General features: G+C 36.9%; 2 protein-coding genes across 2 annotated transcripts in view; both read left to right on the top strand.

Annotated features, from left to right (window-relative positions):
• Positions 1–11,929, top strand: part of LOC107720707 (protocadherin alpha-C2-like) — a 40,298-nt gene that overhangs the window by 14,251 nt on the left and 14,118 nt on the right. Inside the window, exons 2-4 of the mRNA XM_016528511.1 lie at positions 1,745–2,646; positions 5,581–5,639; positions 10,480–10,568. Coding sequence (XP_016383997.1) covers positions 1,801–2,646; positions 5,581–5,639; positions 10,480–10,568 — 994 coding nt within the window. The 5' untranslated portion in view covers positions 1,745–1,800. The remainder of the gene's footprint in view (positions 1–1,744; positions 2,647–5,580; positions 5,640–10,479; positions 10,569–11,929) is intronic.
• On the top strand, positions 604–1,667 carry LOC107720562 (protocadherin alpha-C2-like). The gene has a single exon (XM_016528287.1). It carries the CDS (start codon positions 681–683, stop codon positions 1,665–1,667), a length of 987 nt encoding a protein of 328 aa, XP_016383773.1. The 5' UTR covers positions 604–680.

Here is an 11,929-nt window from a genome sequence, read left to right as displayed (position 1 = left end):
TTGAGTGCAGTGCGGCATGAACTAGCTGTAGAAAAAAAAAAAAAAAAAAAAAAAAAGGATAAGCGCGGACAAAGGAAACATGGACGCATCCGTGCGCGTTTAGAATGGAACTGACAATTAGGCCATTGTGCAAATAAATGTAAAACCTTTAGTGCTGAAGTGGGAGGCAAGATATTGCAAGCTGACAAGGCGGAGTGCTGTTCCTATGATCTTGCGATGGCTGTTGCAGGGATATGTGATTGCCTAGACAAAAAAGTGCCTCTTTCTTTTTTGCTATTACTATTATTTTGTGGCCTTGCTCTCGGACAAATAAGATATTCCGTGCCAGAGGAATCGGAAAGTGGAACGATTGTAGGTGATATTGCACAGGATTTGGGTTTGGATGTTCGAAAGATCTCCACCCGAAAGATTAAGGTAACCTCTGACAGCGGCAAAAGGTACGTGGACCATAAGAATGGAAAATTATTGGTAAACGAGAGAATTGACAGAGAGACATTGTGTGATACAAGCGCCGCGTGTGTTTTGAATCTAGAGGTTCTTCTTGAGGACCCAAATGAAGACCATAATGTCGAGGTGGAGATAACAGACGTGAATGATATAAATGTAAAACCTTTAATGCTGAAGTGGGAGGCAAGATATTGCAAGCTGACAAGGCGGAGTGCTGTTCCTATGATCTTGCGATGGCTGTTGCAGGGATATGTGATTGCCTAGACAAAAAAGTGCCTCTTTCTTTTTTGCTATTACTATTATTTTGTGGCCTTGCTCTCGGACAAATAAGATATTCCGTGCCAGAGGAATCGGAAAGTGGAACGATTGTAGGTGATATTGCACAGGATTTGGGTTTGGATGTTCGAAAGATCTCCACCCGAAAGATTAAGGTAACCTCTGACAGCGGCAAAAGGTACGTGGACCATAAGAATGGAAAATTATTGGTAAACGAGAGAATTGACAGAGAGACATTGTGTGATACAAGCGCCGCGTGTGTTTTGAATCTAGAGGTTCTTCTTGAGGACCCAAATGAAGACCATAATGTCGATGTGGAGATAATAGACGTGAATGATAATACGCCGCAGTTCCCCAGAGACGAGTATCAATTGGAGATCACAGAGTCGGCTTTGCCGGGCTCTCGTTTTCCGATCGAGCACGCGCAAGATCCGGACATCGGTACCAATTCGGTTCGATTGTACCGGCTCAGCCCAAACGAGCATTTCGCTCTCGATTCCAACAAGCCTTCGTTGAATACTAAGCATATCGAGCTCGTTCTCAAAAAGCCCTTGGATCGCGAGCTCGCCCCTTACCATCAGTTAATCCTGACAGCGACAGACGGTGGCACACCAGCACGAACAGGTACAGCTAAAATTAACGTTCGCGTCTTGGATTCGAATGACAACAACCCCGTTTTTGACAGCTCAGTATATAAAGTCAAATTGCTTGAAAATTCGCCCAAAGACACTTTGGTTATCAAACTGAAAGCCACAGACCAAGATGAAGGAACAAACGGGGAGGTGCTTTATTCATTCAGCAGTTACACCCCAGACAGGGTCAGGCAGATGTTCAGTATGGACACCAACACTGGAGAAATCAGAGTCAAGAGCAATGTGGACTACGAGGACACTAATTCGCGACAACAATCACGGGATCCCGGTCACCTCCTATGTGTCAATTAAAGCGGACACAGATGTTGCCTATGCCCTTCGCTCCTTTGACTACGAGTCATTACGGGAGTTTCACTTCCAGGTTAAAGCTCAGGATGGGGGTATCCCACCACTCAGCCGTGTAGCCACTGTCTACATCTACATAATGGATCAAAACGACCATGCGCCCGAGATTGTGAGTCCTCCAGCCAATGGCACACGCTTAACAGAGACAGTTCAGAAAAATGCAGAGCCAGGAAGTTTGATCACAAAGGTAGTGGCCTATGATGCAGATGCAGGACAGAACGCATGGGTCGTCTATCTGCTGGACCAGGCCAGCGATCTGGATCTCTTTAAAGTTCACGAACACACAGGAGAAATTCGTACCACGCGGCGCGTCCTTGAAGACAACTCCACCTCTTTCAGTCTAACTGTACTAGTAAGGGACCATGGCGAACCACCTCTGTCATCCACCGCTACAATCAACGTCGCTGTCATGGAGGTGCCACTAAAAGTCACGCCTGACCCCAAACGAATTATCCGCCCTCACAGCTCTCTCTTGTTTTCCAACGTGACATTATACCTCATTGTAGCCTTGAGCGCCACTACCTTTGTGTTCTTGGTGACAGTGGTTGTGCTGGCTATCGTGCGCTGCCATGCCTATTGCAGCCAGCCCGGGTCCTGTTCGCCCTGCTGCGTGTCCCAGAAGGCCCAAGCGGAAGGTGGCTCAGGAGGGGGAGGCGGAGGTGGTGGTGGTGGCTCTCAACCCAATAACAATGTGGTGCTTAGACGAGACCTCAAGGTTGAGCCTCATCATATTGAGGTCCGGGGTAATGGCTCTCTGACCAAAACCTATTGCTACAAGACCTGTCTGACTGCTACTTCGGGCAGCGACACGTTCATGTTCTACAACACGGGCCGACCCATCAGTGGCACCTGGGGCTCCGAGCGCTTTTTTACAGGAGGGAGCGGATTTGTTCGCAGGCTTAGTATGCCAGATGCAGCACTACAGGTGTGTCTCATTAGAAAGTATATATCCGTAAAAATACAAAAACTGGAAAAAAAACTATCAAATTTACAGTAAAAAAAAAAAAAAAGATGCCAGTGTTTGGGGTTTTACATATATTCTAAATAACAGTAAATGTTAAATAAATAAATGCTAAAAAGAATAATTATTTAAATAAAATCTAATCATAATGTGATGCATCACACATGAATTTCTGAGAATGTTTATTTATTGATTTTTACCATAAATTTAGTCATTATTTTTGAGTATTTTGTAGATTTAAACCACAAATTATTTGGTAATTCATATTTTTTTTCTTCTAAAAATGATTCATTTTACAATATTTAACCAGGAAATGCTGTATGTTAAACCACTTTTCACCATTTATTTACTATAGCATTTTTATATATATATAATTTTGGTTACACTTATGTTAAATAACTAAACATAAAACCGTAAAATGTTCTCATGCAGCACAAGTTCTGTCTAAATTTAAATAAAACTAGATATACTGGAAACCAGAATTGAGCTTTAGCTCAATATAGTGCTACTCTGGTTTCCAGTATGTTTTAGTGTAAAAGGTAATTTGGTCAGACCAAGAGTTGCAATAAAGCTCTGTGCCCACGTGTCAGAAGCTTTTGACTTTGTCATCTCCTGTTGTACTGTGCGGTTATCTAGTGCAGCTTTACAGTGCTTTGCTTCACCCTGCATTAGTGTCAAACATCAAGACTTTCTAGAGTAGTACATTGCATTTATGATGATTTAGGCATTTGCTCCCACATCTGAAGCTGTCATCACATTTTCAGGATTATTTCCTTCCACTCCCATGTCACTGTCTTTACTCCAAGATTTTATTTGAATTTGAACATTATTTTGTATACACTAAATTACACTGAAGTAACATATGTTTTGGGTGCCACATAGATCATTTTGGGGAAAAAAGCTCCTCAAAGTTAATGCAGGATAGGATACATTTTAGTATATTGCCTGTGCAATGCATTTGCTGTCATAGATGCTCAATTTATGTGTTTTTGTCACTGTAATTGGTGTGAATTCATGTTCACTCTGTCAGCCATGGATTCGTGAAATGTGTTTTAATTAGCCAGAACATGATCCAAAGGCGGTGCAGCCTTGATCTCTGGCTCATGGGAGGAGATGTTGCAGATGGTTTAAAAAAGACAAAAATAGTCTAAAAAAATAGTCTACAGTACAAAAATAACTAGAGTTTGCAGAGATGCTCTTGACAGCCTCAGATGTGTTGTGAGAGGCACTGCAGCACATTCGACACTGCAGAGGATTTAGGAGCAGAGGCCGTCTGTCCAAGATAAGAGAGCAGGCAATGAAATTAACCTCCAGCCTTTGATTCTCAAACCCTGCAAATTACATTGTGAGAGCGAAGCAAAGTCTTTTTGCACGCACTCTCTCTCCCCTGAATTCACCTGATTAAAGAATGTTATTTACTCAAATTATCTGGGCCATTCTCTAATGCCTCATCCTATTGCATATTACCCAACCTATTTATTTTTTTTTTTTACTAGGACAAATATAAAAAGAGTGGCAACTACGTGCTTGTGCTCTCCCTCTGTGCAAGGCCATTTAATTCATTCACTGTGAATTGCTGGAGGAACAGATGACCATCTTATGTTTGAGGCTTGCAAGGTGAATGGTCATCTTGTGACCAGTGCTCAGATTGAGTTGCTTTGGTTGAGACGAGCAGAAAATGCTCAAGTTTCATATTACATGAGGTCAGCTGGAGATGGATGCTGGGAGAAGAGAAAGATGTTTAGGGACTTGATGTAGCAGAAAGGGTGAAGTCATTTAAAAATGTGTGGTAATGGCTATAGTGATGCACAGATATGAAAATTTTGGCTGATACCAAATATGTATTTATTTAAATGTTATGGCTGATAAGTGCTAAATGGCTGATATTAAAATTATGATTCTATAATCATTAAATAAAATCACCACAGTCAGTCATTTTAAAAGCTATGAGGTGAATTTAGTCATCACAGAATTACAATTGAAAATATAAAAAGCGCATATTCCATCAAGAATACATTTACAAATTCTTTAAGGATAATTTGAATAAGCACTAGATTATGGCAAAGATTATCTAAACTGTAAAATGATTTTTCAAAGTTGTAAATGAATAATAAAGCTTATTGGAATATATTTCACAAGAAAATACCATTTGAGTCTTTCTACCTCAAAATTTCTTGTTTAATTCAATGTGTTCTTGCCACTTCTTTGAAACAATTTTCACTCAAAAATTGCTAGTAAATTTGACTAATTACTAATGAACTAATTACAAAGTAAATCTGAGACTTTTTATGGTTTAAATGTAAAAACATACTGAAAAATGGTGTTGAAACAGTTTTCACTCAGAAATTTCACTAGTAAATTTCACAAATAATCTCAAAGAAATTGAAAGTAAGACTTTTTTTTTTTAAGTAGAAAGACTGAAATATCGTTTTCTTGTAAAAGATTTTCTGCTCCAATAATCTTTATTTACAACTTCAAAAGTGTTGGTGGAATTGATCATATACATAATAAAATATCTAATATCTGCCAATGCCGATATATTAAAATCACTAATATCAATCATTAACCATATGGTACCATATATTGTGCATCCCTTGTAATGTTGTGTATGTTATTAGGTGAATGTCAAGTGTCCTTCATGTGCTTTATTATGAAGAACACTCTCTCCACACATAGAAGTTTTATACCAGTGAGTCATGGGCCATGGCATAGTGCCAATAACCGTCCCTGTAGTTCTGGTCTCCTTTAGCTGTGGTTCATATTAAAATACAAGACAGAAACACACACACAGAACAGCATGATTTATTGATGAGAATGTATCTAACCCTTTTCTGTCCTTCCACCCCTTCTTTCCCTCTATCTCTCCTCATCTTTCTCTCTCTTTCTCTCCTTCTCCAGCCCAAAGGACCAAATGCTGACTGGCGTTACTCTGCTTCGTTGAGGGCAGGAGTGCAGAGGTAAGCACTTTTGCTGTTAATAATGTCCTGAAAGAGTTACAGTCCTCTCTGAACTGTTATGGAAAACATCTCTTCTCTGTTTGCTGTAGCTAAATAAAAATTAAAAGTTAAGTGCTTGTTCTGGTCTTGAGTTTGGTAGCTGAGTAAAAGTGCAAAAGCACTGTGAATCATGTCCATCTCTAATTTCCTAATTTCCTGACGGGTAATAATAAAATCCTGACCCTCAATGTCATTATGCAGGAAACAATCGTGTTTGAACTTAATCAAATAGAAGGGAGAGCAGAAGCTAAACGCATCCTCAAAATATTATACATTACATAAAATGTTTCAAATTATTTTCATTAAACAAAGAATTGCTATTTCACTCATTAGAAAAAAATATTACACTTTTAGAGTATGGTTCAGTTTGCAACATTAGATATTGCTTCAGGTACCATAAATTAACAATGAAAACCATTTAGAATTTAATAATCTAGGTTAATGATTTTTTCTTTTTTTATATAAATATACTATTGTTCATTGATTAATGTATAATTGTAATATTTGTATTTTTTTATAAAAAAATACATATTTTGTTTTTATTTGTATAGTTATTTTTATTTTAGTATTATTAATGTACTACCATGATATTTATTCATATTTTGAATTGTCTTTTATATTTTCAGTTTTCATTTTATTTTTTTAAATAATTAATATAATATAATTTAATAATTAATAAGGTTTTAATAATTGTTATGTTAGTTTAAAATATGAATTAATATTTCTATTTAGCTTTATTATTATTATTATTATTATTATACTTAAATATGTGCAAGTACTTAAACATGATTTTGTTTCATTTAGTTGCCGAAGCATCATTTCTAATTTTTGTTTATGTTTTACAGTTTAGGTTTTTCATCTAATGTTTAAATTGTATTTTATTTCAGCTTTATTTCAATTAATGAAAACAATTTTAATAGTTTTAATTTTAGTTAACAGTAACAACACTGGTTTATACAACTTACTGAAACAGCATTGGTCATATTGTTCAGTTCATAAAGTCTGATGCACTACAAATGTATTTTTATGGTATTAACCCATTTTAACCTTACTCTGTCATCCAATATATTTCCCCTACATATTTCTTGATTACAAAGTTAATTTAGGAAGCAGTGCAAATCAGAAATATATCAGATTTAATTCCACAACCACATGAAATCATAGTATTATAGGCATACAATTTGTCTCTGTATATATTTACTGTTGATCAGTTTTAACAAAAGAGGGTGAAATAAGAAATTACAAGGAGCCAGTTAGTAAAACAGAAAGACTGTCAGTTCTTCTGTCTGCAGTAGCTGTAATAGAGTCCCATCCAAACACCAGAAGCATGACCACCAGGAGCTCTCTGACTTCTTCCTGACCTCTTGTCTCTTTCTCTGTGGACCAACTGTGCTCTGTCTGTCTTCATCACGCACAAACACAAGCTTTGAAGCGTTTGCTAAGGGCCTTACCCTGGCATAGTGGCTCTGCAGTCTGATCTTGAGTATGTAGGTCATCAGCATTCTCCACAGCAGATGCACAGTCCTTCACAAACAAGCATAAAGGACAAGCTAGCAGATGAGCTGATTGTGTGAGCTTACCCACAACCGATAAGCAGGAAATTCAAATCTCAGGGGGGGTATTTCGATGCACAAATACTGACAAAATGAGTCATCTCTGAAATGCAAAATATTTATTCTCTAACTCTTTACACATGCACACACACTTACATCTGGAGACAACAAGGCCCCCTCCTCTAACCACCAGAAACATAGAGTTTCCAAAGGGTGAATGACTGTCTGTTTTATGTGATAATGTTGTGCTACCCTGTGGGCTCATCTCCGGGGATGGTTTTGTGTGTGTGTGCGTGTGTATGTGTGTTTTATGTGGTTTTCTGTGACTGAAGGCTGGTGCAAAAAGGGGCACAGGGGACAAATTAGATGGAATTTCACTGAGCCACTTAGAGCACCATATAAACATAGTACAAATTTGCATACTAAAAAAAATTACATTTAGATATGCACCAGTATTAAATTCAATATTAATTCTGTCAGATAAGATGATTGGCATGGCCGATAACCGATAAATCGCATATATTAAAATTCTATTTGGTTTTGTCTAAATAAAAAAAAAATAAAACACTAAAATTGAAACGGAATCATTTTAAATGTTAATTTAGTGAAAGGTTAATTTAGGCATCACAACATTATAATGTACAGAATATTCATTTTGATATTTTGAAACATTTTGAGAGAATTTGCTACAGTGTTATTAAATTATTAGTGTTTTTAAAGTGAGCATTAGATGAAGGTAAAAGTGATATTAATGTGATATGTATTTAAATAGAGAAAAAAGTGAGCATGCAAAATTGAATAGCCAGTATCGACTGATAGTTTTAATATCGTGCATTAAATTGGATGAATTAAATTAATCAAAAGTGGCAGTAAACACATTTATCATTTTACAAAATATTTATATTTCAAATAAATGCATTCTGTTTTTAAGCAGAAATGTTTCTTGGGCATCAAATCGGCATATCAGAATGATTTCTGAAGGATCATGTGACACTGAAGACTGGAGTAATGGCTAATGAAAATCCAGCTTTGCTATAACAAAAATAAATTACATTTTAAAATATATACAAATAGAAAAGTTATTTTAAATTCTAATAATACTTTTTACAATATTACAATTTTTTTCTGTATTTCTGATCAAATAAACGCAGCCTTGGTGGTGAGCATAAGAGACTTATTTCAAAAACAAAAATCTTACCAACTCCAAAATTTTGAACGATAATGTATATTGCATATCCTTAATTAAATTGATTATTTGAATTTCAACAATTATGTGCAGTTTAATTTCAGTAGGGGGTCTTTAAAGCTTTCTGTAAATTCAGTATATCACATTATTATTATTATTATTATTATTATTATTATTATTATTATTATTATTATTGAATCTTAGATTTACATTATGTATTCATAACTTTTCATTGACCATCAATGAACCACAAATTAAGATGAATAATTCCTGAATTGCTCAACTCTCTGTCATACTTCCTCTTCATTTCGACTTACTCCAAACACCTCCAGTATACAAACCTCCTCTCCAGTGGCTTTAAATCCACACCCCTCAATCGACAAGCCTCTCCTTAGGCAAGAAAGTTACTGATTCACTCTGCCACAAGGCACGGGTGCATTTCAGCTTTAAGGGAATTAGAAAGATCCATAATGTTAACACACACACACTGGATGAGAGTTATGGGAGCTGTAGCAGGTTGGGCACACCCTGTGCTGCATTGCAGATGCCCTGCTATACCCACTTCCTTTCTGCTCCTCATGTCTGTACATTTATAATGGATGTATAGGAGTGCTGTGGCAAAATTCACAGTCCTGCTCTTTATGTGGGTGCTTGTCTGATCGTGGTTTCCATGGTGATAAACACATTGATCCGTGCTGAAAGCCAAAGGCCGTCGCTGGAAAGTGTATGTAGGAAATGAAATGTCCCTTTAACGTAATGCTTTTTAATGCATACTCGCAGCTCTAGGGTGTAGCGTGGTATTTGTTGAAATTTTAAGTACATACTACATCTTCAACTGTCTACCACAAATTCCCAGGCTTATGTTATGCATGGCCTGCTGACAGTCCGAGAGAGAGGAATGGAGAGAGGAATGGAGGGAAGATAAAGATGGTAGAGAAACTGAACAATGTATTAGGGGAAATCAGATTATGAAATGGCCCTTTGCAAGAGTAGAGAGGCGCTGAAATGGTAATATATATCCATACAATCCACATATTTTTCTCTTTGATGAACACTTTCACTTTTATATCATCTTTCTTTTCACATTTCTTCTATGTTTCTTCATCATTCCCTACACTGCAGAAAATCCTATTTGTAATATTTATTTTCCAGTTAATATAAAAACCCTCGAAACAGGATACATTTATTTAAAATATGCCGTAAGATATTATGAGTAACCCATCTTTGATACAAATATATTTTGTCTTTTGGCATATTTTTTCACTTGTTTTAGGCATCAACATAAAGAATTTAAAAACCTGCAAAAAAATATGCTACTGCAGTTAAGACAAATACTGTACACTGACATTACAGTTCAAAATTTTGGGGTCAGGATTTTTTATTTTATTTGTATGTATTTATTTATTATTATTTTTCAGCCTTGGTAAGCATAAGATACTTCTTTCAAAAACATTAAAAAATCTTAATGACCTCAAACTTTTGAATGGTATTTTATGTTCATGATACAAATCTTAACACCTCATCTAATGTCACTACTCAAGTAAAACAAGTAATCTTGTGGATGTTGAAAAATATCTAAAATATACTTCAAAATATATCTTTTATATTTAAAATATATTTTTAATATACTTAAAAAAGTTCATTTTTTATCATCTTCCTGCCTTCTTTCCTGTATATATTTAGACACTCTATCAATGTGCTTTCCAGTCAACATGTCTGAAGGAGTTAAAACATCATGACACCATCATGACAACTCGCATGCCACACACATATCACCTCACGCACAGACACATTAGATCACATATAGTCTAGCACACTCTTGTCACATGTACCTTCACCATCACGCACCTTCAGACCAAAGCTTAAATAAATACATGCGAACACAGCAGCTCTTGACACATAACACAACTGTCCCCCTCATCTGCCACTGCCCAAAAGTGAAGCTGTATTTTAATGTTTTTTATTTTTCGAATCAGTTTTACTGAATATTTTCTCGGTGTATTTTTAATAATAGATTTGTGATATTTCAAGACCAATGACATGCTAATTGTTTTCTTTTTAGTTCTGTGCATATGGAGGAGGCATCAGCTGTGATGCAGGGAGCGCAAGGCATGCTGGTCCAGAACTGGCCCACAGTCTCCAGTGCAGCAGGTGAGGTCACACCTTAAAGACGTCGGCAGTGTAATTAAATTTTAATCATCTGAAACCAACGACTCCATCATCTTCTCGCAAAACTTCATGCTCTTGCTAATCTAGTAATTTTCTCTCTTGCAAATTATCATGTTCATCAACCTATTACATCTGTTTTAATTAAAATGCCTAATACATATGGTGATTCTGGATTTCTCGTAATGAATCTTAGGAAGAAATCAAGACCGACTGAAACTTTTTGACCCAAATTGAAGCTGATTCAAAGTGACATGGATTCATGCATGTTTAAAACAACCTGTTTAAAGCAGGTTAGGTTTATTCATCCAAAAATGTCAGCTCTTCCTCTCTCTCTGGCCTCTTCTTGCTCTTTTACAGTCTTGCATGCCCTGAAAGATCCTCAATCCAAATACAAGATGTACTTTGCGTTGTCTCTTTGTGTTGCAATACTGTTCCCTAGATCCAAAATGACAGGGAACAAGTCTGCAAGTCTGACTCGAGCTTTCCCATTAATTTTTTCAGACTTTCTGCAACTAGCAATCCAGCCAGTGACTTGCTGTGGTCCGTGGTGTGTCGTTTTTATAGATCTACTAGCATATTTTCCTTCTCTTCTTCCATAGAAGTCATAACATGTACTGATGTATCAAGTAGGGATGGGTCACGATTTTCGAATATTCGATTAGTTGATTTAATTACAGAATATCTAATAGGTTGTGCGATTATTGTCTTAAAAAATTTCCCCATGTTTTCCGTGCTGATGCAGTGGTGACGCGTTCATGTAAGCAGAGCGTGGCGCTGCCAATAACGCACCTAAAAGCTGTCAAAGAAAACAGAAGAACACATTGTCTCACGCGCACACTGTAGACTTGCGTGGCATAAAAAAAGACTTGCGTAGCATATAACGGTTACAGTAACTTGGGACGATGTCAAATAAGAGTTCTGTGCGGACCACAAACACCCCCGACTGGGTTAGAGGTGTGGCTGAATCTGTGTTTAGAAAGGCGCGGAAAACAAATAACGCGTTCTACGGAGCCACTAAAGGGACATGGTTAGCCGCTTGCTAACGGTAGCCTGTTACGTTACAGTACATAACATTTCACTTACCACATAAACAGAGTAAGGAGAGATGACTGATAGGATGATGGCAAATGATTTGCAGATCCTGAGCAGCACTGACAAACATCTAATCTTGTAAAATGTGTGGTAAGTACTGCAGAGTGCTGCTCCGTATGTGATCGTGAATCTCGAAAGTGAAAGTAAAAAACATGCGCGCGTTCAAAAACGATTTCAATGCCCCGCATATTAATAGCAGCTCCCTGATGCCCGCAGTTTATATACAGTATAATTGCCCAATGCTATAATTG

Source organism: Sinocyclocheilus rhinocerous, unplaced genomic scaffold, assembly GCF_001515625.1.
Source record: "Sinocyclocheilus rhinocerous isolate Xijiao unplaced genomic scaffold, SAMN03320098_v1.1 scaffold603, whole genome shotgun sequence".
NCBI lineage: Eukaryota > Metazoa > Chordata > Actinopteri > Cypriniformes > Cyprinidae > Sinocyclocheilus > Sinocyclocheilus rhinocerous.
Note: the sequence above shows the minus strand (reverse complement) of the source record. Positions and strands in the feature narration are given on the sequence as shown.

Excerpts from the sequence above, each read along its gene's own strand:
- LOC107720562 (XM_016528287.1), top strand. The coding sequence starts at position 681 with ATGGCTGTTGCAGGGATATGTGATTGCCTAGACAAAAAAGTGCCTCTT.